The sequence below is a fragment of the Trichosurus vulpecula genome, chromosome 5 (genome assembly GCF_011100635.1).
Source record: "Trichosurus vulpecula isolate mTriVul1 chromosome 5, mTriVul1.pri, whole genome shotgun sequence".
NCBI lineage: Eukaryota > Metazoa > Chordata > Mammalia > Diprotodontia > Phalangeridae > Trichosurus > Trichosurus vulpecula.
The window spans coordinates 166,895,858-166,922,741 of record NC_050577.1 but is presented as its reverse complement, the minus strand read 5'-3'; the positions used below and the strand labels follow the sequence as shown (position 1 = coordinate 166,922,741).

The following is a 26,884-nucleotide window of genomic DNA, read 5'->3' as shown; positions in this document are numbered from 1 at the left end:
ATTGGAGTGATTTGCAATTTCCTTCTCCACCTCATTTTACAGATGAGGAAACTGAGGCAAACAGAGTGAAGTGACTTGCCCAGGGTCACACAGCTAGTAAGTGTCTGAAGCCAGATTTGAACTGAGGAAGATGAGTCTCTCTGACTCCAGGCCTGGTACTCTATCCACTGTGCCACCTAGCTGCTCTAGAAAAGGCCCTAGAAGAGGGATATCAAAGCAGATAAATCATAGATTTGTGACTATATCACCAAGATCCAGAACCTTTTATAAAATTTATTTAACGGGCCAGGCAGGATGGCACAAGCCTGTGGTCTCTACTGTTTTAGAGCCTGAAGATGGTTGGTAGATGCCTTGAGTTCAAGAGTTCTGACCTACAGTAGGGCTAAAGCTGATCAGGTGTCCACACTAAGTCCAGCACCATAAGGCAAGCCCACAAGAGTCACCTGGCTACCTGGGAATGGCAAATTAGCCCAGTCAGAAAAATAGAGGAGGATCCCTGCTAATCAATATTGCAATAGAGTCCGTGAGTGGCCATTGAACATCCAGCCTTAACAAGATAGTAAGACTTTGTCTCAAAAAAAAAAGTAGGATGTTCTTTTATAGTAAATAGTCACAAGAGTATGGAGTTTGTGGTGAAGATCAATCAACAGATAATGAGAAAGTATATGCTACATGCAAAGCACTGAACTATGTCCTCGTTGGAGACTCACTATGCACACATGAAAGAATCATCCCTTACCAGGCAGTGCGTGGTACCAAATGAAAAACACACACAGTTAATGCTGTGGGACTTCAGAGAAGAGGGTCATCACTTGGCCTAGTTGGTCAGCTGAGGCTTCAGGTAGCAGGTGGAGTGTGAGCTGAGCCTTTAAAGATGGGCAGGCTATTGATAGGTAGAAGGAGGGCATTCCAGGCAGAAAGCAAAAGCACGTAACCTCAACAGAAGCAGCTTTGATTTCAGACAGGAGCCAGGGGGTTTCTGTTACTGTTTAAGGCCTCAGAAAGAGTAGTAAACACAGAGTTAGAATGACTTCAGGGGGTATAACATGAATGGTGTGTCTGACTTTGTTCTAATCTATGTGTAATTCAGTGGAGTTTCTACAAAGGAATATTTACTTCAAAAAGTATGATCACAAATACACAGATTTACTCCCCCCAATAAGAAGGAGGCAAAATCCCCTCCCCTCACTACCGCTACAGCCATCTCTGGGAGAGGGGAAAGGGATGAGCTCTTTTCCCATAGAGGACAGTCCCAGTTCCAACTCCCCAAACCCTATGGGGCTCGAGTCCCAGGCACCCCAGCTTCCATGCTGAGATGGCTGGCTACTGCATCCCTTCCCTCAGCCACTCTCTAATTCTGGCTCCAAGGTCACTACTGCTTGCACTCTCAGGCCTCACGAGGATCACCTCAGGCACGTGAAGCTGAGGAGGGCAAAGGACACTAAAGAGAAACACGTCCAGGCCCATTTCTCCCAGCTGGGGAGAACACCAGATAAACAGCAGGGGAAGACAAGGCCCTCCACTCTCACAAGTTCAGTTCATTGCCTTTACTGCTGGGAGCAGCCCATAACAGTAGAGGAGAAGAGCCCAGCAGAAAAGATGATTAAGCAAAATGCCGCTGGGTTGGTTTCACCAATGCAGGCAGCCAGCCAAGGGGGCTACGTTCACCCACGTGGTAGGGGACACAGTGAGCGCTATGTTAGATAAACTGGGTATGCTCAAAGGTGGGGTTACATGGGTTAAGTGAGGAACATTTAAAAAGTGGAATTTGGTGAGCAGAAATGGAAGCTGTCTCACACACTTGACCTTTAAGACCAAAACACTTTGGTTTACCGATATTATATTACATATAAATATATATGAAATATATGTGTATATATAATATAAATATCTGATATTAATTATATAATATAATTATAACATTAAATAAAATATAATTAATATAAATATATTATATAATATAAATTTATACATGTATATATCATACAAATATAATATAAGTATATAATTTAAATATATATAAATATATTATTTGCAAATGTCTGGGGAAAACTAGGTAAAGAAAGGGAAACTGAGATGAAACTAAGGTGAAGATTAAGGAGAAACTAGGTGGATACGGGCAACTTAGATTTCAGGTCTCCCAGGCTGAGCTCCTGTGCTTGGTAACACTAATCCTACACTATCAATTTTAATTCTGTTTTTGTAAATATACTCTGTACATGAGTACATAATACTTTCACCTTCAAGGAAAGCTGGGAATGAGATTAGAATCTGAATGCAATGGAGATAAATAACTGGAGGTTTAAAATTAACATTTTAATTATTCATAGCCTTAGAAAGATCAGGGAAAGAACTGGGAAAAGCTGAGGTCAACAAAAACTGGAGTTTCAGATTAAGATGGAATTTAGTATAGATAAAGTCTTATGCTTACGTTAAAAGAAATCAACTGCACAAGCATAGGATAGAGGAGACCTAGCTAGAATTCATGTGAAAAAAAAAACCTGAGCTTGGAGAGTATGGAAGGTATGAGGGTGAAAGTAGTTTTACTAGAAGTCTTACAGGCTTAATATTAGTCAACAGTGTAACAGCCAAAAAAATGAATGTTAATCATAGGCTGCCTTGACAAGCAAAGTGTCCAGAACGATAGAAAAGATGGGCCTGAGGTTGCTATTCTGCCCTGGTCAGACCACATGTAGAATACCGGAGTACTGACCATAGCTAGAATACTATACATTTTGTCAGTCAGTCAACAAACATTTATTACATGCCTGCTATGTGACAGACATTGTGCCAAGCACTGGTTTAAGAAGGATGTTGAGAAACTGAATCTACTCCAGAAAAAGGTGAGCAGGATGGTAAGAAGTCTGAAGTGCATGGCCAATGAGGATGTATAGTTTGGAGAATCGATCAATCGATAAACATTTATTTAGTGACCACTATGCGCCAGGCAGTATGCTAAGTGCTGAGGGTACAAAAAGAGGAAAAAGATGGTCCCTGCCTTTAAGGAGCTCACAATTTAATGGGAAGAGAAGATAGGGAAGATGTATCTTGAATGCAAGGATGAGGAGACTGAAGTTCATCCCGTAGACAATAGAGACTCATATGGATCTTTCTGTGAATGAATGCCTTTTTTTGACAATTATGATTTGACAACAGATTTGTCTTGCCAGAGTTATCAACTTTTCACAAATTGATCTACAATGCTTGCTCCTTTTCTTTCCTTTCCTATTCCCCAGGCCTAGGGGAGAATTCCCACCCTATCTCTCTCGGCAGCACCCAGTTACTCCCCCCGTACCCAACTATGTATTCCCTGTTTAGGGAATGAAAGATTAAGGAAATGTTAAGAATTCGAAGCAGGTACGACTCAGCAAATGATAATCCTCGAGTCTACAACCACAAATGCTGACATCTGCCATCTCCACAATACTTTCTAGAGCAGGAGTGCCAATTGTTCAACCTTCCAGGCTGATTTTAACCCCATATTTCCTCCTTAGGTTTTAGCTTCAGCCTCTTCTATGTCTCTGTCTCCTGGAGTCTGGAGTTGGTCCCATCCCTTGATGCTATGACCTTGACAGGCCTATTCAGATGTCATGCCTGTCATCCTCCATGACCCCAGGTACCACTAGCCCTTTCTCCTGCTGTAGCTCAGAACCTCTACAGTATTAATGGAAGTTTTCTCGGGCAATCCTGGACTGCTTGTCATTTCTTACACTGCAAAGTATTCCATCACAATCATCTCCCACAACATTTTTAGCCACTCCCCATATGGTGGAAATCCCCTCAATTTCTAATTCTTGGCCACCACAAAAAGAGCTGCTATAAATATTTTTGTATATATGGGCTCTTTACCTTTTGTCTTTTTGGGATACACACCTGGTAATGGTATTGCTAGATGAAAGGGTAGGCAGAGTTTTGTAGCCCTTTGGGCATAGTTCCTAATTGTTCTCCAGAAAAGTTTGACCAGTTCACAATTCTACCAACAATGCACAAGTCTCCCCATTTTCCCACATCCCCTCCAGCATTTGTTACTTACCTGTTCTGATATGTTAGTCAATCTGATAAGTGTGAGGTGGTACCTCAGATGTTTTGATTTGCATTTCTCAAATCAATATTGATATATTTTTTCATATGTCTATAGTTAGCTTTGGTTTCTTCATCTGAAAAAAATGCCAGTTCATATCCTTTGACCATTTGTCAATTGGGAAATGACTTATGTTCTTATAAATTTGACTCAGTTCTCTACATATTTGAGAAATTAGACTTTTATCACAGACACTTGTTATAAAAAAATTTTTTCCCAGCCTTCTGCTTTCCTTCTAATCTTGGAGCATTGGTTTGGTTTGTATAAAACCTTTTTAATTTCATGTAATCAAAATGATCCATTTTACTTCCCATGATCTTCTCTATCTCTTGTTTGGTCATAAACTCTTCCCTTATCCATAGTTCTGACAGATACATTTTTCTATGTTCCTCTAATTTATTTATAATATCATGCTTTGTGTCTAAATCACTTGACCACTTTGACCTAATTTTGGTATATGATGTGAGATGTTGATCTCTTCCTAATTTCTTCCAAATTGCTTTCCAGTTTTCCTAGCAATTTTTGTCAAATGCTGAGTTCTTACCCCAAAAGTTTGGATCTTTGGGTTTATCAAACAATAGACTACTATAACCATTTATTGCTGCATGATCTATTCCACTGATCCACCACTCTATTTCTTAGTACCAGATTATTTTGATGATTACCACTTTGTTATATAGTTTGAAATCTGGTACTGCTAAGCTGCCTTCCTTACCATTTTTTCCATTAGATTTCCTTGATATTCTTAACCTTTTGTTCTTCCAGACGAATTTTTAAATGATTATCTCTAGCTCTACAAAAGAATTCTTTGGTAGTTTGATGGATATGGTACTGAATATGTTAATTAGAATTGTCATTTTAATTATATTGGCTCAGCCTACCCATGAGCAATATTTCTTCAGTTGTTTAGATCTGTCTTTACTTGTGTGAAAAGTATTTTATAATTGTGTTCATATGGGTTGGTCTTGACAGGTAGGCACATTCAGGTATTTTATACTCTGCAGTTAGCTTCAATGAAATCTTTCTATCTTCTCCTGCTGGGTTTTGTTGACAATATATAGAAATGCTAATGATTTATATGGGTCCATTTTATGTCCTGCAACTTTGCTAAAGTTGTTCATAGTTTCAACTAGTTTTTTAGTTGATTCTCTGGGGTTTTCTAAGTAAACCATCATGTCTGCAAAGTGTGATAGTTTTGTTTCCTCATTGACTATTTTTATTACTCCTATTTATTTTTCTTGTCTTATTGCTATACCTAGCATTTTAAATATACAATATTAAATAATAGTGGTGACAATGGGCAGTCTCACTTTATCCCTGATCTTACTGGGAAGGCTTCAAGTTTTATTCCCATTACAGTTAATGCTTGCTTTTGGTTTTAGATAAATACTGCTTCTCATTTCAAGAAAGGTTCCTTTTATTCCTATGCTTCGTAGTGGTTATTTTTTTAAATAGTGACGAATACTGTATTTTGTCAAAAAGGCTTTTTCTGCGTCTATTGAGATAATCATATGATTTCTGTTGTTTTTGTCATTGTTATGGTCAATGATAGCTTTCCTAATATTGAACCAACCCTGCATTCTTGGTATAATCTCACCTGGTCATAGTGTATGATCTTTGTGATCTATGAATGTAATCTCCTTCTCAGTATTTTATTTTAAATGTTTGCACTGATATTCATCAAGGACATTGGTCTATAGTTTTCTTTCTCTGTTTTTAGTTTCCCTGATTTAGTTGTTAAAACCATATTTTTGTCATGAAAGGAATTTTGTAGTACTCCTTCCTTACTATTTTTTCAAATAGTTTATATAGTATTGGGGTTAACTGATCCTTAAATGTTTGGTAGAATTCACTTGTAAATCTATTTGGTTGTGGGGATTTTTTCTTAGGGAGTTCAATTACGGCTTGTTCAATTTCTTTTTCTAAGATAGGATTATTTAAGTATTCTATTTCCTCTTCTGTTAATCTGGGCAGTTTATATTTTTGTAAATATTCATCCATTTCACTTAGGAAAGCAGCCAACTTTTATCAGGTGTATTTTAATGTGAAAGCAGTAATACTTTAGTATCAGGCATGTTTTAAACTTTTATCGGGTGTTCGAAAGCAGTAAACTGTTATCAGATGTGTTTGTGGCTTCACTTGAAACACCTAGGAAAATGATGAGGGCAGCAAAGCAAGAGACCAACAATATATTTAGATTGCAGTCACTGAAAAAACAAAGATATAATTGGATCTCCAGACGGGACAGATACTTCAGTGACTCAGCATACAGAGGGTCATGTTGTTTACTGATGATCCGCTGGGATTGTCCAATTGATGGACATCCCCTTAATTTCCAACTCTTGGCCACCACAAAAAGAGCTGCTAAAATATTCTTAAATGAGAATCAGACCTGGTAATGATATTTCTGGGTATAAGGATATGAATAGTCTTATAGCCCTTTAGGCATAGTTCCAAATTGCACTCCAGAATGGTTAGATCACTTCAAAACTCCACCAACAGTGCATTAGTGTTCCAATTTTCCCACATCCCGTCCAACATTCATCATTTTCCTTTTCTGTCCATTAGCCAATCTGATAGGTGTGAAGGGGTATCTCAGAGTTATTTTAATTTGTATTTCTCTAATAAAATAGGGATTTAGCTAATTTTTTCATATTAGTAAAGCTTTGATTTCTTCTGAAAACTGCCTGTTCATATCCTTTGACCATTTATCAATTGAGAAATGACTTGTATTCTTATAAATTTGACTAAGCTTTCTATATATTTGAGAAATGAGGCCTTTATTACAGACACTTGCTGTAATTTTTCTCCAACTTTCTGCTTTCCTCGTAATTTCAGTTGATTGGTTTTATTTGTGCAAAACTTTTTAAAGTTAATACAATCACAATTACCCATTTTACATCTCACAATGCTCTTTATCTCTCGTTTGATCATAAATTCTTTTCTCATTCATAGATCTGACAGGTAAACCATTCCATGCTCTCCTAATTTGCCCAGGGTATGATCCTTTATGTCTAAATCATGAATCATTTTTACCTTATCTTGGTATATGGTATAAGATGTTGGTCTATACCTAGTTTTTGTCAAACTGCTTTCCAAGTATCCCTGTTTCTGTGCCATGGGCAGGAAATTTCCATTGATTGACTAGGACAGAGCAAGTATATGGTCCCTGCACATCTTGTCCACAACCCTCCTGAGCATGAGCTGAACCAGATGAAAATGTAATTGGGAAGTATTTAAGAAAAGAAATAAAAATACAAAAAAAAAGTATGTAACTAAATAATATCATGAAAATGATATTACATTTTAAAACTAAATCACTATGTGACCCACAGGAATCTTTATGTATGGTTTACTGCTCTCTTTTCTCTTTGAGTTTGACACAACTGGGCTAGGAAGTTGGATATTTCTAGTATGGAAGGATCTGGATCTGGAAAGTTGCAAAGAAATGAAATGGATATGGTTATGAAGCAGGGAAGACAAGGCACGAGAGAGCAGAAACAACAGTCTATTATAACACAAGCCTAGAAAACACAAGGTCGTGGGGGCTACCAAAGAAGTGCCCTCTGAGCAGTTAACCATCCCCTTTCTCCAGATCTTCTTTTAACTTCAGCCTGAGGTGATATGCCTTTATTCACACTGAGGCAGCCCAGAATTCACAGCATAAAGTGACATACAGATAGCTGTTCCTCAGCTGTCAACAATTTAGGCATATCCTGTCCATTTTTGCTTCAAAATTGTTTGTTTATGCTTATTCAGAGGGATATATATACCCTCACTGAAGCTGCAATGCCAAAGGACCTAATGTTCAAGGAAGACAATCTTGGTGATTTTGTTTTTTACCACCAGACGTTATACATAATGTGCAGTTTACTGATAAAACTGATTTCAAATCTCCAAGATATATAAGTAATGCACAAAATATTTAAGATTATGAGCCATTTCCCACTGGAAAAGTGGCCAAAGGATATGAACAAACAGTTCTCAAAAAATTATTAACAAATCATTTGAAATGCTCCAAATCACTAATAAGAGAAATCCAAATCTAAACTGCTCTGGAGTTTCACTTCCTTCACAGCAAATTGTCAAAAATGACAAATGATAAATATAGATGGTGGATGATGGCAACAATGTTGGAGAGGCTGCGGAAAACAGGCACATTAATACATTGTTGACAGAGCTCTGAATTGGGGTAAGCATTCAGGAAAATAATTTTAAATTCAGATAAGAAAAGGTCTACAATATCCATATTCTTTGACCCAGGGCTCTCACTGTTAAGCATATAGTCCAAGGAGGAGAGAAACAGAAAGAAATGCTTCAGGTATATAAAAATACTCATAGTAGTGCTTTTTTGTGATAGCAAAGAACTGGAAACAAAGTACATCTCCATCTTGGGGGAATAGCTAAGCACAGGGATAATGATTATATGAAAGTAATGAAATAGGATATTGATATTGATAATCAATATAAAGAATTTAAGGTAGAATAAGAAAACTTCTATCAACTGATTGACTGGTTGAACTGAAGAAAACCAAGTATACCCAGGAAAATAATAGACACAATAGCTAAAGTGCTGTACGTGTAAATGGAAAGAACAAACCCCAAAACAAAATGCTACATAATTAAAATGATCAAGCTTAACCCTGCAAGAGTTGACAAAAAGAAGCTCACTCCCTTGCTTGCAGAGGTGGGAAACTATGATTGTGGGAAATTGTATATATTGTTACTTGGTGGATGTGTTTGTTGTTTTTACTTAACTGGCTCCCCCCACCCCTTTTCTTTTTCATTCTTTGTTCCATAAAATGGCTCCCTGGGAAAGTGAAGGAGAGGAATATATGTGGAAGTAAAGGAAATAAAAGCAAAATGTAAAATTTTTTTTAAAAAATTGATTTTGACCTAGAAGAAGATACTGATATTCCAGAAGATACTGCTCTCCCAGCAGCTGGAACACCACCACGTAACAGGACATATTTACACACATAATATAGAGCCTCATGAGAAATAACCACAACTCGTTTATTTGCTTTTTCCCCCTACTATTTATATTTATTTCAAAAACATCTTTGTTCCAAAATTAGCATAAACCGGTTGGAGAAATTCAGTATTCCAGAGTGAGACATCAGTCCATCTAGCTTATTTATAGTCCTCATTTGTGTTCTCTTATTAGTCTTTCTGTTGCCCAGTTTTCTCGTACTGGTTCCGGCCACTCTAATGCTATCATCCCATGCAGAATTGGGGAGGGGGTGCTGGGTTTGTAGACTTAAACTAGGAGCATTTTACTTACATGGCAAGAAAGGAGAGGATAGGAGTGTTGGGAGGTCCACTATATCCTTCTATTTCCTGTTTTAATGCTAGGAAATTGCCCTTGCCCTGATTGGAAAATGGATGTGAAATATGGCTCCTTACTACCTTCACCTGGTTTCATAAGCGAGGAAGGAAATGGCAACTTGAAGATTAATGGCAAGAAATCACCACAGGCCATGTTTACTCTGACCTAAAATCAAAACAATATGATAAGCTCCCTACCACCAAACCTAACATCAGTCCTAAGAATGAAGACTTTCAGTTCTCTGCTTGAGAAGAACACAAAGGTAAGCATCAGAGGTGGTTACCCTATTCTTCTCCAGGGTCAGAAAAAGAGAAAGGAATAAATTAAATCCAGTTTTTTTAAGAGGTAATGGGGGAGAGGGAAGAGGTGGGCTGTTGGTCCATGATCAGTTGTAGAACAAGGCAGTCTTTCCTTTACTTTATTCCACAACCTTCCATTGATTAAAGAACTACCTGCTTAGAACAAATTCTTATCCTCTCTCCCTAAAGAAGCACCTGCAATAGATTTCTCCTAACTGTGAAAGCAATCAGCCATTACTTTTTACTAGCATATGTAGTTTATAAGTACAAAGATTCTGAACTCAGTAGATTTTCTTCTGGCTAAGAGGTGCTTTGATGGTTCCTCCCCGCCCCACCCCCCATCTTTGTTTTTGAAGACTTGGATTACTCTGAAATTAGACAAGCATTTTTATCAGGGGTGACACTAATTGAAGCTTTTTACACATTACACATTTTAATCTTTCTATCTGTCAAAGCAGTGTAAGTGCAATGCAGACAATACTGCATACAACAAAGTGCTTTTTCACATTAATATGTGATAACAAGAATCACTACTTCTCATATGATAACATTCTCTGTAGGCACCTGCTGTTGATTTTTGAGGAATACTTCAAAGATTGATTCTTTTTCCTTTCACAAGCCGTGCTCGAAGCTTCCAAGCATCCTAAAAATAATCCCAAACATAAAAAATTTAAGTTCTTGAATAGCTGTACTGGTTAGTAAATAAAATAAATTCTAACTTGGTCAAGAGTTAAAAATGAACTTACACTTCATCTAGTCCAACCTGCTCATATTAAAGATGAGGAAACAGAAGCCAAGAGAGATGAAATAATCTGCCGAAGGCCATAGAGATAGTAAGTGTATTAAGTGGCAGGTCTTCTGACGCTAAATCCAGAGAGCTTTTCACTGGACCACAACCAAGGAAGGATAAAGTAGACAATGTGAAGAGCCAACTAAAGGACCAATAATGAAGAGTAGAAAGTAAAAGCAAAGGAGGGATAATTAGTAGAAAAAGGGATAGAGGCACTAACAGTTCTAGTGAGAATGAAGAAAAGTTTTAGGAAAACAAAGGCAGGCAGAGTTGGAATGATAGAGGCTTCTGATAAGAGAGAGAAACCTCAGTGTTCCTGATTGTGGAGGGAGCACAGTCATGGGCAAGGATGAGATCGATGGTACGGCCATCCCTGTAGGTGGAGTGGCGATACAGGGCAGAGAAATTGAGAGGGCTGAAGAACCAGAAGACCAGAGTATTTGTGCATACTGAAGTCCCCAAGTTGAAGGCCAGGGGCTGGAATGGAGAAGAATCTGTGATTCAGAGAATGAATTCCTTGAGAAAGGAAGGAGGCTCTTGATAACTACAGCAAGGATTGAGATGGGGTGACATAGGTAGATGGAATAAACCTCAAAGTGGAGAGACTGCTGAGTAATAGCAGTAAAGAAAGGATCTAAAAATGGAAGTGAGGAACAAGGAACTTTCCTTTTCCTCCAACAGAAAGTACATCCAATACTTGGTAGCACCTCAATGGCACAGGGGATAGAATACTGAATTTGAAGTTGGGAAGACATGAGTTTAAACCCCACCTGAGATACTTAACCAAATGTGTGATCTTAGGTAAGTCATTTAAACTTTCTCAGCCTCAGTTTCATCATCTCTGAAATGGGGCAATAATAAAACCTACCTACCTCAGGGGATTGTTATAAAGATCAAGTGAGATAATATATGATCTTAAAGGGCTATATAAAATGCTAGCTGCTATTATCATTACTAGAGAGAGTGGCCAGGAATGTAATATCTTCTGTAATGAGGCAAGTCTCCATGAGCAGTAGAAGATGAGAGGAATATGAGCAGAAAAAAAATCTAGATTGTAAAATGGATTAAAAACCAGAATTCTATGGTATGTTGTTTACAAGAAACACATTCAAAACGCAGAGATACACACAGAGTAAAGGCAAGGGGCTGCAGCAGAACCTATTATGCTTTAGCTGAAGCAAAAAAGGCAGGGGTAGCAATCTTGATTTCAGACAAAGCAAAAGCAAAAACACATCTAATTAAAAGAGACAGGGAAGGAAACTGTGTCTTGCTGAAGGGAAGTTTGTTAATGACTGAATGGAGGCTCCAGTGGTTATCATGGAAAGGGTAAGATAGCTGAAAAGAGACTTGGGAAGAGTCTCAAGGCAGAGGTAGATGGGAGTGAGGAAAATACAAGTTAAGTGAAACAACATTACAGTGGACAGTTAGTTCCATAGGTTGGGACTGGGAATAAACCCGTGATTTCATCAGTATAGGTAATTTCCAGAGGAGGAAACATCGTCCACCAAGTCAAGTCAATATCTTCCCTACAACTTATAGTCTTAGAGAGTTACCTAGAACATTAAAAGGCTAAGGGACTTGCCTGGACCCACAGCCAGTAGATGACAGACTAGAACCTAGATCTTTTTGGTTTCCATGACAGCTCTCTACCCCACCCCCTCATACTGTACTGCCACTTCCAGGAGAACAGTGTTAAAAATTATTCCAAGAAAATCACTTTACATCATGCTTCTTCCATCATCACAATTAGATTTGGCATTAGGATGTATTAACAATATTACTGTCAAAGGACAGGGCATCTTAATGAAGGGTTTATCTATGTCTAAATCAAATACCATCAGGAATTACTTTTCATTTAAAAAAAAGAGAAACAAACCTGGAGTTTTTCACCTTTCATTTCATACAGACCTACCTTGAATTGGACATTGGTGACACCATGCTTTCTTTCCATTAGGCGTAGAATTTCCTTCGCAATGTTTTCTTGACTGGTGCCTTTTACATCAATGTAGAAGCAATCAGAACTGGCATAGTGACAGGAAATCGCCTGAATACATGGAGCCAATTAATATAAAAAGAAATCCGATTGTCACTAGCCCTGAGGGGCAATAAATGAATTACACAACTGAGTACTTAGCTCCTGTCTTGGACTATGATTTAGCCTGCCCTTGTAGGGGATTTCTAAAAGTACAAGCAGTCTAAGCTACCTAAGTCATTCTTTCCCTGAAAAGAACCAGAAGGGTTGGTAACTATTCGTACAACTTGCTCGTTTTTAACATTTTTCATTGTTTCAGTGTTCTCAATCTTCAAAAGATTCCTCCATCTCCTTAAAACACTTACTGGTAGAATGGATTTCCTTTTGTTTTTGGATTTCCAAATACCGAGCACAGTTCCTATACCATGTCACTGTTTGATAAGTATTTGCTCTATTTTTGAATTACGGCTGATTGCACAGGGAAGAATGTTGGATTTGTAGTCAGAAGCCCTGGGTTTAAATCCCAGCTCTGCCACCTACCACCTGGATGATCTTGGGAAAGTCACAACTGTCTAGGCTTCAGTTTCCTCATCTGTAAAATGAGGAGGTTTGGCCTTGATGGTCTCTAATCTCTGATCTCCAACATTATGATCCTATTAGCCTCTTAGCCATAGAAGTTATCTCACTGAGTTTATAATTGATTATTTATTTAAGTGGTAAGAAGGATAACAGTATAATCAAGGTGCTCTATTGGAAAGTAATAACCATGCCAGCAGATTAAAGGAATACTTAAAGCTGTTACAATCAACACATCCTAATGACTCCTATATTGCTTTTCTCTGGCAGCAATAAATGCAAGTTTTGAACTCCTGCCTGCACCTAGAAAATGGGAATGGGAACTTGAATCCAAGTGGCTACAGTTAAAATAGAAGATTATAGGAATTTTTCATAGTGTGGTGAGAGTAATGACAACCTTCAGGATGAATTTGCTCTTTGCCAAAAATGCATCTGGGACCTACAGCAAGGGTCATTCATGGAATTTAGGCAGTAGTTGGCATTGAAAACACCTCTCTCCCATGGTAAAGACAGTAAAGTCCTGCTCTAATATCTCACTGTTTCATGGAAGTGACCCTGGGGTACTTGAAGTTCATACCAAGAGAGTACAAGGTAGAAAAATTCCAAATAAGGATCTAGGAAGAGGTTGGTTGAGGATCGGTCTAGAGCTAAGCTCAGAGGAGCTCATCACCACAAAGTGGGCCAGTGATGAATTAAGTGATAAACTAGATGGTGAATTATTTTTGACCACAGAAAATCATCAAACCACCAAATATTAAATGGAAAACAAAAATAAAGCACGCTGTTTTTTTCCTGAGGACATGAATGCCTGTCAATCAATGAGACATCCATATAGGTTGGTTCTTTATTGATAAAAGTAAGGGAATAAGCTTCTTTGTTAATTAAATAGACTAAAATCTTCACTTACTGATACCTTGTAGTTATAATCAGAGTTCATATAGGTTTGGAATGCTACTTTAAAATTTGATTTACAAATCTATTTGCAGTTGGGAGGGAAATTATTGTTTGTTACCTTCCGGAACCCTTCAGTTCTATTTCTTCCAGATCCATGAATGAGCAGAGGATGGAAAAAAACAGTATCTCCCTTCTCCATCACAAGGTGAGTTCTGGGTTGGTTTAAATCATAGTCTTGGATACCATGGAACGTAACATTAACTCCCCCCTAGAAAACAAAACAAACCATGTTTTAGACTTAGAAGAAGTAAAATAAATCAAACCAATGACTTGGAATGAAAAAATAATAGTCTTCTGATGTCTGCTCTCTATCCAAATTTCAAAATACAGAATAATGCTTTTGGCCAAGAAAGGCCTTTCACTTATCATGTCTTTCCAAAGAAAAATGTAAGGAAAAATTCTATTAACCTTTCTTGCTCTATTTTTGCATGCTCTCAGTAGTCAGACCTACCTCCCATTTAGGATAGTCATGTGGTTTCAAGGTGCCCTTGTGTGTGCCTGGTAACACAACCAGGCAGCCATTGTTTCTATCAATATGTTCCATGGCAGTCCAAGCGCAGACAATGGAATTGGGAGGCCTGAATGGAAAGTAGTGCAGGTCCTGATGAAAGGGATGGCGAGAAGTCTTCTTCCCTGAAATGGAAGCCAATCCATATGTCAAAAGAAGCTCTAATCTCAGAACTCCTCAGCTTTCCCTAAACAAACAGCCAATATCCATTCCTACAAAGACTTTATATTATAAAGAAATACATAAAGAAATACGCATCCTAGAAAAATATAAAATATAAAGAAATATAATCATGGGAAAAACAATCGGTTCAGCTAAAAAGGTTAAGTATCCTAGAGGACCTTCAGTGAGACTTGACTTCAAATACCAGATATGACAGTAAGATGCTGAATAGGGAGATGTGGCCAGGCACCACCAGATTTCAAGAGAATGTTACTTAATGGGGAGGCACGGATGCTGTTATCAGTCATATTGCACTTTGATGTCCTACACAAATCCCACTGAACCTCCTCTGGGTTTAGCACAGCTGACCTCCTGCCCTTGGCTAACTTTACCCTCAGCTTCTGGTCTCTTTCTTCTTAGGACACCCAACATCCTTGGATAGCCCTTGCAGTGAGGATTTGCCTGGTCACTCATGACTCTCTGAGCCATCTTCTCAGAGGCTAGGTTATTCATAGCAGTGGAATACGATCTATTCCATTTTTGATCTATGCCAATGCCTCATTATAGTGTAGCGGGAAGCCTGGTTCTAAGAAGCAATGCCAATGAAGAACTAGCTCTCACAAGTGCTATCAAAACATGAAAGGCTTTGAGTATGAGCCTAGTGATGTCCTATGTGCCTAGTACCTAGTACCGAGGGACCAGTCTAGCTAGGATTAGAGAGCCTCATCACTAGGTCAGTCACAGGACAGATTTTTTGTCACAACAATTCCCCTGAAGATCTATGAAGTTATATAAATGTTGTGATCTTGCCTTGGGTTGGAGGCAGCATTTATCTCAATGAAATCATAGATCAAATGGGTGGGCTAGATAAGAACTTAAAGTCCTATGTAAGGAGGAAGGCAGGGCAACTGGGGTTAAGTGACTTGCCCAAGGTCACACAGCTATTAAGTATGTCAAGTGACCGGGGCTGGATTTGAACTCAGGGCCGGTGCTTTACTCACTGCACCACCTAGGTGCCCCAACTTAAATTCCTATGAAAGCTAAGGAAGTAATAACAGCCATGGACAAATATCTGAGACTGTCACACTTTGATTTTATAACAATGCAAGTCATTTAAAATATATGCCCCCAAATTACTCATTGTTAGAATCATTACTTCAATGCATATAGGTTGGGATGCCGATTTTACCTCAATTTTTATGATGCAACCAGTGTACCTTTCCTGATCCCCATTCCACAGGTCCCCCACCAGCTAGCCCCTAATATAAATAAAAGCTCTTTACCAGAATCTGGAGGCTTGTTTATCAGCATTACATGCATAGCCATGATATCGGGTCCAGTGAAACACTCGACATATTTAACAATCTAAAACAGGGGGAAGAAAAAGCTCATGAACAATCAGGGGCATAGATCATAGCACAGAGTGAAGTTTCAACTATCTGCATGAAATCCAAAATAACAACGTCAGTAGCCCACATGCCTATAGGGCTTTATGGTTCTTCACAACAGCCCAGCGAGGTAAATTCTATTACTTCATTTTACAAATAAAGAAACCAAGTCTCAGAGAATTTGAATCACTTAGGATCATAGATTTTGAAAGGGTCCTTTGAAGCCATGGAGTCCAACTCTCTCATCTAAGAAATGAGGAAAATGAGAGAAGTTTAAGTGATTTGTGCAAGATCACAGAGCTAATTAAGTGTTGAAGTTAGAACTTTAACTCAAGTGTTCCTGACTCCAAGTCCAGCCTTCTCTCCAGCCTATCACACTAGGTCACAAAGCTTGTAAATGTTTGAAGTGGATTTCAAGTCCCAATAACAAAAAATGACTCCTCCCAAATCGTTTATTTGGCTGCAGGATGCATTTTTGTACTTCTTTAACCAGCTATAGGTTGATAAAAGGAAGACTTCAACAAAGAATTCAAAGTTGAAATAAAATAGGCAGGAAGGGGCAAAGATTTTTACTTTTATTTTAAAATAAATTTTTATTCACACCTTTTGTTTCTTATGTCATTTATTTCCCACTGTATTCTTCTCTCTACCTCATTTTAGAGATTCATCTCTTATAATAAAGTATGATGAAAAAAATTGCATAAAACAACTAAATAAGACAGTAAGAAACTCTGACACGATCCACAGTATATCACACCCACAGTGGTCCACTTCTGCAAAATAGGGGAGAAGTGTCATTTCATATCTCTTCTTTGGGGCCAAACTCAGCCATTACGATTATAAACCAAATATAGAATTATTGTTATTCAAATAATTTCCATCATGTCCAACTCTCCATGATCCCACTGGGGTTTCCTTGGCAGAGATACTGGGATAGATTGCCATTTCTGTGTCTAGCTTATTTTTACAGGCGAGAAACTGAGGCAAACAAGGTTAAGTGACTTGCTGAGAGTAAGACAGCTAGTAAGTCTGAGGTCAGATTTGAACTCAGGAAGATGAGTCTTCCTGATTCTGGGCCTGGCACTCCATGCACGATGGCACCACCTAGCTGCCCTGAATATAGAGTTACATAACACAAAATTAAATAATGATGACAAAATCAGTTTCAATTGTTTTATCACCATGGCATAATTCAAACACCATCATTAAACAATTAGCACATCATAATGTATAATTACTCATTAATCTTTCCATTGACATTTGGTTATCATTGTGCATATTGGTTTCCTCCTTCTTATTCCACTTTTGACCAGCTGTATTTTGACTTTTTAGCCCTTTCCAATGATGCAAAGTGGTTCTTAAGCTGCTTTTACAGGATGGTGACGGCAAAAAGCAAGGAACTTTCCTTAAGCCCATTTTGGTAACAAGCCAGAGTGGAGAAATTCTTATTGTCCATCTTTACCAGTGACACACACTTGGTTTTGTATAATCAAGAAAATCTCCAGTTATTTTAAAACCAAATTGATTTTAATTTTCTAACATAAAAGGAGAAGAGAGGGTGAGGGAAGGATGGAAGAGTACAATCAACTGATTAAAAAAATGAAGATGGTTCTGAGCACCTAATAAAGTATCAGGGTTGCACAACTCTGATGTGTGTGTCACAGCTTAGATTGCATTGTTCTTCACTGTAGCCAAAGGGTTTTTTTACACTACCATTAATGACTTCTCATTAGTATGACAATTAATGCATTTCTCCTCACCTCTACTTCTTAGAATCCCATTTCCTTCAAAATTCAGCTCAAATGCCATCTGCAGTAAGAGGCCCTTTCTGAGTGCCCTTCACTCCTTCTGCTGCTGTGGCTATTGTCCCCCTCCAAAACTACCTTGCATATACTTACAGATGTACATGTTGTCTCCCCTGATAGAATATAAACTTCTTGAGAGATAGAATTGTTTCTTTTTTGTTTGTTTGTTTCTAAATCCTTAAGCCTAGCACAGTATCTGACATACAGTATGTACCTAAGAAATGCTTACTGAGTGATGGGGAATTTGAGGAATTATAAAGCACTTTCCTGACAACACTCCTGTGATATAAGCAGAACAAACAGTATCATCCCAAATTTATATGTGGGGAAATTCAGGCTAACAAAGGTTTAGGGACTTGGCCATGGACATTCTGGTTTCAATTCACAGGAAGGCCTCATGACTGAAAGGAGATAGACTCAAAATGCAGAATGAGACATACATTTTTCAGACAGCCAATGAAGGATTTTGTTTTGTTGGACTATGCATAGTTGTCAGAAGGGTTTTGTTTTTCTTTTTTAAATGGGGAGGGAAAGAAAATAAATGCTTATTAATTAATTAAAAATTAAAATTCATAGCAAATATTAGGCTAATCATGCTTACTAAAGCCAAACCATAGCCTCTTTCCCTCCTCTGGTGACAGTATTCAGAAAGTTAGGGAAGTCCTTAACTCAATAATAAAACCCAGGCTTTTAGTGCTTTGAAGTTTACAAAGCACTTTTTCTATTCCATTCCTGAGAGAAAGGAAATACCAGTATTTCTTCCATTTTACAGAAGAAGAAAACAAAGCTCAGGGAGACTGAGCACAAAGCTACTAAGTATGACAGCTGAGACTCCAACCTAGGTCACTCCTCATCCCAGGTCCAACATACTTCCCACAATATCACATCGGTCTTCAACTTAGTATGAGTAAAAAAAGTCTCTATTTCACTCCTCCATAGAACATTCCGCCAGCACCAGTGAAGTCTGGGGCTATAGGTTGTAAAGGGTTTTAGAGCCAGGAAAAGATAATAGATCACAAAAATTGTAAGCAACACAACTGTCATTAAAAAAAATAAAGTCTGTGGGTTTTTTTAAATAAAAATAAAACAAGGCAAAGTTTTTAACCTGAGGCAGGGTGCAGTAGCTGAAGAGTTCTTCATCTTTCTGAAAATTCTGGATTTTTGTAATTATTTTCTCATCTGGAGAAAGATTTGATTTTGCAATGGTTACATCCTTCATGATTTCTATTCCTGGGGGTTCCACTTCCTTCCTGCAGATCCTTTCAAACTGATCCCTGGAGAAATCAAATTGAAAATGCCATCATCCTTTGGAACACCACAAAATTGACATCTTAACAACACAACACTGCTTTCTGACAGCATCCACTCAAAGACTCCTTTTCAACAGATACATTTAGGAAGTTTTCAAAGGGTCTTTACAGGTCTATTCACCTACAGCTTATCTATAGCCAACTCTAAATAGAAATGGTACAAAAATGGGAAAAGAAAATGGTGGATGTCTTTGCTGCCCCCTACTGTCACACTCATTTAATAGAATCAGGGTTCAAATTCACTGCCATGGCCAAAGTGCCTGAAGACACTGGTGGCAAAACACCTACAGTGGTGTTACTGAGAGACATCTCCCCTCGCTAAATGCTTAAATCCTGAGCCATAAAGAAGCCTCAGAAACCCTAGACAAACTAATGTTAGTCATCTTTATTCCATTTGTGTTATATTGTTTAAAAAAATAAATAAATGGCTATACTGTACCTATAGCGTTGAATATCTTCTTCAGACACTAGTTTTTTTATGACCAGGAAACCATTGTCCTCATAAAATTGCCTCTGTTCTAGGGTTAAGACAGTATTATCCAGGGTGTACCTATGGGGGAAAGTAGAAGGAGATAAGAGGAGATGGGGAGAGGAGGACATGAGAGAACAGGGAGAAAAGGCGGGGAGGGGTGGGGGGGGAAGCACATCAATAATTTTGAAGTTGATGTATTTTCATTTTGGCTGGATGTGAATTACAGGCCTGCATTAAAATGCACTCCATAAACATCAAGGGATTCCCTTTTAAAAAGTAATTTAAGAAGGACAGAATAAAAATACTGCTCAGTGCACTAATATAATCAAGACACAGACTAATTTCAATATCATATTCAGCAATCCTGACACATATAGTCACCATACTACATAGTTTGTGACATTTTCTCTTCCTTCTGAATTATAAGCCATTTCTTGGCAACAGAAGTGTTTTGCTGCCAGAATACCATATCAATTAAAACACGTCTGATGATTTGAGATTATGTATAATAAAAATTCTAATCAGGCAAGGAGCCATTTAGTTCTCCTAGCATTAACTAATACATACATTGCAATTACGTACACAGCATTATTTTTAAAAATTAACTAAAACAGCACTTACTGGAATTTCCGAGGATGGAAATCAAGAGGTGCAACAGAACCTGAAGTCAGGTAAGCTGCCTAGTATACACATTAAGTTAAATAAAATAATACTCAAAGGCAAAATCTTTCCCAGTAACAACATATGCATTCACTTTATCTTTAGAGATGGAAGGGCCTGAGAGATCCTTGAGCCCAGGGATCTTAACTTTTTTAATGTCATAATCCTCTATGGCGGTCTGACAAGTTTATGGACCCTGTCTCAAAATAAGGTTTTTGAAATGCATAAAATAGAATATATAGGACTATAAAGGAAACTAATGATACAAAAATACAGTTAACAAAATATTTTTAAAAACAAGTTCATCAGTGCCACGTTAAGAACCTCTGATATTCTATTCTACACTATTCATTTAACTGATGATAGATCTAAGGCCAAGAAATGTGAACTGAATGAAACTAAGTCTCACAGAGAATTCAAAATACATCTTCTGGCCTCCAGTTAGAACAGATTCATTCTCCTACATCATACACTGCCTCTTCAGTCTGGTCCTGGGTTGCACACAGAAACATTGTTCCCAGTCCACATTATCTAACCTACTTTTGAATAACCTGAAGGATATAATGGCCTTCCCAAGACTTTACACACGAGGAGATATAAACACTCTCTAAATTTGGTATCCAATTTAGTGGGAGTCTAGAGCAAAAAACTGGAAGTAATTAGGCAGGGTCTGAAAAAATAAAAAGTAAACAAGAGAAAGACAAACACTGAATACCAGAACACAATCTAGCTGGAAGACCAGTATCAGTTAACAAGGTTCTATTTCCAGCTTTATGACTGAATCACTAAATAACTTTATAAAGGCAGCCTACGTAGTGAGTCTTATACAGTTGTCATCTGCATTAAATAACTCCTTCAACAAATTCAATTCAACCATTTATTAAGTGCCTACTGAGTTCAGGGCACTGTGCTAAACACTAGGGATACCTAGAGATATGATACATGCATTTCTCAGCTATAAAAGTAGGTTGAAGTCAGCCTGTGGATAGCCTTGAATGCCAGGATTAGGACTTTATACTTTATCTGGCAGGCAATGGGGAGTCACCACAGATCTTTGAGTAAGAGAAGTGATGTGATCATTCTGGTGCATAAGGAAGATTACTTGGGCAGTAGTGTAAAGGCTAGATTGTCAAGGAGGAAGAGTGGAAAGACACAGACTACATAGGAAGTTATTCTAATATTTTGGTCAGGAAGAGATGGGGTCCTGAACTAGGAAGGACGCAGTGAGAGTATGAAAGAGGAGAGGACAGATGAAGACACCTTGGAGGTAACATGACAGGTTGTGGAGAATGATTGTTTACATAATGTGAAGGAAAAGAATAATGACTATATAGTTATGAAGTGATGTGACCAAGAGAACTTCAACAGAAATAGAGAAGTTAGTTAGAGGGACAGGTTTCAGGTAGTAGATGAGGAGTTCAGTTTTGAACAAGGTGAAGGTGAGGTGGCAACAGAACAGTCTGAAAGCAATATGCAACTGGAGCTCTGGGGAGAGATTAGATGGAAGTATTGATTTGGTAATTGTCCATGGACAGGTGAGATCAACATGCTACAATGAAAAGGGTATTGACCCTGGAGTCAAAGAAGTTGCTTATGATGCCTATTGCCTTCATGACCTTAAGCAAATACTTTAATCATCTTGGGTCAAAGTTCCTCACTGTAAAATAAGGGATGCAGTAACTATGGCTCCTTTCAGTTCTAGATCTATGAACCTATGAACAATAGAGAATAGAACTACAGATAGAAATTGGGAGATGGACGTTCACGTTGAAAAAGTGGAAGAATGAGGAGCACAGAGAGCGAAGGAGGTAAAGTGAACCAGCACGTGAAAGCAAAGTTCAGAATATGTAGCATAGAAGAAAGCACCGGTTAGGTAGTCAAGAGACCTTACCCCTCTATTTTCACTTATGCCACTAATTGTTATATAATTTTGGGTACAACATTTCAGCTATTTCCTCATATGCAGAAAGAGGTGATTGACCTGGATGGCTTCTAAAGCTTTCCAGTTCTGAATGTGAGGAGAAATTTTAGATGCAAAATCCATACATGTATATCCTATAGTCACTATTATTCTGAAACTCAATCGTAAAAAAAAAAATATTCAGGGAAGGTTACAGAAACAACTTTACCAATCTTGTGAGACAAGTGGGATTTTTCCTAGATCGAAACAAAATCTCAGGCAGAGTTATTGATCAGACTTGCCAAAGCACGTCCTCAATCAACACTAGAGGTATGACCTGGCAAAATAATCACAGAACCACAGGATCCCAGCTTTGTAAGGAACCTTAGAAGTCATCTGATCTTAAGATCATAGGCCTAGAGTGGGAAGAGCCCTTAGGGTCCACTATTCCATCATTTTACAGATGAGGGAACTGAGGATCCTGGAAATTAAGTGACACAAATATCTAGGCAAACCTTCCATTTATTCCTTCTAGCTCAAATTTTCCCTATTGATAATAGAGAAACAAATTATTTTGAGTGGGTAACTTCTCTTTTCCTGTGAAACAATATATCTTAAATATTACACAGAAAGAGCCAATGGAAACTAGTGAAGTACACATATTTCCTTTAAAAAATTGCTAAGGTAAAACCTTCCACTTGAGATATGCATATGAGAGAGAAATAATACAATCTTTAAAACTGTGACTTTAGGCAAGTCACTACACTACTTCGGACCTCAAGTGCCTAGAGAAGATACCTAGGAAAGGGACTCATCTAAAGGAGATCAACAAAAGAACCCAGGCTTAGCAGGGATTTTTTTTTCAGTCCTTGAACCAAGGGAATCTGAGATCACATTAGTAATCTTGGGGCCCTCTACCCTGGGAACCTCCAAGGAACCACACAGTTTGGGGTTAGATGCTCACTCTATAAAAAAATATAAACTATACATGACATTCTTAGGGTTTCAGTCAACCAGGAAGGGAAATTAGCAAGACTCTGCTTCCAAGTCTGTGGCCAGAGAGACCTACGTGATGTCTGTCATTGAACGCACGGCAAAAGAGTACCCAGAAAGATCATGGAGGAAGAGGGCACGCAAAACAATCTAGGAGGTCAAGAGTAAGAATCAGTCAGAAGAGATCAGTAGAGAGGGAAGGAGGTGGCCAAGAGGCCCTCACAGCACCCTGCGGTCCAGTGGCCTGAACAAATTTTCTAAAACCATTAGCCAGAGGATAAACAAACCCGGGCAGAAGAGGCTGAGTGCGAAAAGGAAAGACACTGGCTGCGAAATAACCCATCCCTTGGCCTCCGGAACGTCAGTGAAAGACGCTCCTAGGCTTTAGCACAGATGCCAAGGGAAGCTCTCCAGAGGGAAGATGCAGCTGCTGCCCGAGCTGCCCCTCGCTTCCATCCACTCTGGACCAGTGCGCGCACCTGCGCAGCCTTGCCCGGGCTCCAGGCTCGGCCACCCACTGGTGGCTGACCACCAGTGGCCAGCAGCGGGCCTCTGGGCGCGCAGCGATCTTTGGAAGGATACGATGGCCGGGGCCGCAGGGCCCTGGAGGTGTCCCAGCAGGATCTTGAGGCGGGTTGTGGCGATCCTGCCAGCTCGCCCCGGGTCGTTGACGTTGAGAGCAGTGGTAGCCATCCCTACTGTAGGAGGAAAGCGAGGAGCGCAGCGGACAGCACTAAGCCGAGGGTCCCTACCACGGTCTTACTTAAACCGCTCCCCAGCTCCGCCTCCCCGAGAGAGAGGAGTGCAGGTGCACCAGCTCTACCTGGAGCCAAGCCAGAGCCGGAGCTGCGCACCTGGAAGCTGAAAGGGCTTAGCCAGCAGGGTTGGGTACTCTGAAGATCGGGAGGAGTGGCGCTTGATCCCAGCGACCTATGGAGACTATGGAGGCTGAGTGCACTTTTACATGCTGAAAAGTTACAGTGTCTAAATACAAAAGAAAGCGACAGATCCCTGGTCCCAGTAGGTTGTGGAGTCAGGATGATGGCTTCAAATTCTGGACCCGTGCCACCTGCTAGCTGAGTATGATTGTGAGCTTCTCTGGGCTTCCCTTTCCTCATCTGGGTTTGGACCAGCTCTGAAGCTGCAACCCATCCTTCAACCCACATTACCTTTGGTGCTGAATGGAAATGGGCAGATGTCGGCTAAAGAAACTCAAGGTTTTAGATCAGACCATTATTTCAGGAATATCAGTTTGACAAATGTGTGAATGATGAGAGACAGACAATTGCAAGAAGGGATGAGGGCCTGAATGAGGATGGTGACCACATGAGTAGAGAAAAGGGGACATAAAAAGAATTGAAAAAAAGCATTTACTAAGTACTTTCCATGTGTCAAACACTGTACTAAGAGTTGAGAATACAAATATCAAAAGCAATGATGGTCCCTGCCGTCCAGGAGTTTGTATTATAACAGGGAGATGACACATATAAATGTGTCAGGGAAGGGGAGCCAGGAAGCCAGGGAAGGATCAAAATAACAATCTAGATATCATAGTTCAAAAAATCTTAAAACTGCCCAAATCTCTTAGAATCAAAGGACAAAGCAGAAATTGAAATAATCTGCTGGCTATCTCCTGAAAGAAACCTAAAACTGAAAGAAACATTATAAGCAAAATCTAGAGCTTCTAGGAAAAAAATACTCAAAACAGCTAGAAAGAAAGAATTCAAGGACCCTGGAGCCACAGTCAAGATCACCCAAAATTTATCAGCCATCATTATAAAGAAGCAGAGAGCTTAAAATATGGTAAGCAAAGGATATTGGCTTATAGCCAAAAATAACCAAGCCAGCAAAACAGAATATAATCCTTTGCAGGGGCAAATGGAACTTTAATGAAATAGAAAATTTCCAAACATTCCTGATGAAAAGATAAGAACCGTATAGAAACTTTGAAGTTCAAACATAGGAGTGAAGAGAAACATAAAAATGTAAACATGAATAAACAATGATAAAGAACTGGACAAAAATAAACAGCTCGAATTCTAATATAGGAGATGATATATGTGTCCCCACTAAACTCTATCATCATCAGAAGTCATTGAGGGGAGGGAGTCTAATGAAATAGAGGGCCTGGGAGTGGTCTTGTTATGCCTTAATGGTTTAAGAGAAAACTAGGAGGGGAAGGGAGTGGACAAGGAAGGGAAAAGAAGGTTAGGAAAAATAATCACATATAATCAAGAATTCATGACCCAACAAGAGATAGAGAGCATTACAAAATGCAAAATGGATAATTTTGATTATGTCAAATTGAAATGTTTTTGTACAAAAAAAGCCAATGCAACAAAAATTAGGAGGGAAGCAGAAAATTGGGAGAAAATCTTTGCAACTTGTATCTCTGATAAAGGCCTCATTTCTAAAATATACAGGGAACTGAGCCAAATATATAGGAATACAAGCCATTCCCCAATTGAGAAATGGTCAAAGGATATGAACAGGCAGTTTTCAGAGGAAGAAATTAAAGCTATCTATAGGCATATGAAAAAATGCTCTGGATCACTACTGATTAGAGAAATGCAAATCAAAACAACTCTTAGATACCACATCTCTCCTGTCAGATTGGCTAAAATAACAAAACAGGAAAATGACAAATGCTGGAAAGGATGTGGGGAAATTGGAACATTGTTACATTGCTGGAGGAGTTGTGAGCTGATCCAGCCATTTTGGAGAGCAATTTGGAACTATGCCCAAAGGGCTATAGAAATGTTCATACCCTTTGACCCAGCAATACCACTTCTAGGGTTGTATCCCAAAGAAATCACACAAGCGGGAAAAGGACCCATATGTCCAAGGATATTTATAGCGGCTCTTTTTGTGGTAGCCAAGAATTGGAAATCAAAGGGATGCCCATCAATTGGGGAATGGCTGATCAAGCTGTGGTATATGAAGGTAATGGAATACTATTGTGCCATAAGAAATGGGGATGATGCGGACTTCGTAACAACCTGGAAAAACCTACACGACATAATGCTGAGTGAGCGGAGCAGAGCCAGGAGAACATTGTACACAACCACAGATGTATGGATTCCGTGAGGACCAACCCTGACATACTGCGCTCTTCTCAGCAACGTAAGGTGCAAGGACAACTCCAGGGGACTCACGATGGAGATTGCTATCTTCATCCAGAGAAAGAACTGTGAAGTTTGAATGCAGATGGAGGCGCACTACATGCTCGCCTTTTTTCTTGTCTTTTGTTTTTGTTTTTAGGTTTTTTATTTTGGTTCTGTCTCTTGTTTCTCATGATTCACTCCATTGGTCATAATTCTGCTCCACAACTTGACTAGTGTATAAATTAATTCAATGCGAAGATATACATAGTAGTTATATGAGATTCCATGCTGTCTTGGGGAGGGAGGGTGGAGGGAGTGAAGAAAATCTGGATCTCAAAATTATGTAGAACCGAGTGTTGTAAACTAAAAATAAAAAAAATTAAAAAAATAATCAAGGTATGCAAGTAGACATTTATAAAAAAAAGGAGAAGGGGGTGAGGGGAACAAGTTACACTTGAACCTCACTATCTTCTATGCTGGTCAAAGGAGGGAAGAATGTACATATCCCGTCGGGTACAAAAATACATCTCACTTAACAGAAAAACAGGAGGGAAAGAGGAGGAGGAGGAATGAGAGGGGAG

General features: G+C 38.9%; 1 protein-coding gene across 1 annotated transcript; it reads right to left on the bottom strand.

Annotated features, from left to right (window-relative positions):
* Positions 1-9,927: 9,927 nt before the first annotated feature.
* Positions 9,928-23,980, bottom strand: LOC118852420 (phytanoyl-CoA dioxygenase, peroxisomal-like). Its single transcript, XM_036762163.1, has 9 exons — positions 23,782-23,980; positions 20,268-20,326; positions 19,614-19,724; positions 18,970-19,138; positions 15,955-16,036; positions 14,453-14,634; positions 14,060-14,209; positions 12,412-12,543; positions 9,928-10,352 (listed from the first exon to the last, which is right to left on the bottom strand). Exons 1-9 carry the CDS (start codon positions 23,890-23,892, stop codon positions 10,299-10,301), a joined length of 1,050 nt encoding a protein of 349 aa, XP_036618058.1. The 5' UTR covers positions 23,893-23,980; the 3' UTR covers positions 9,928-10,298.
* Between the last annotated feature and the right edge of the window lie 2,904 nt (positions 23,981-26,884).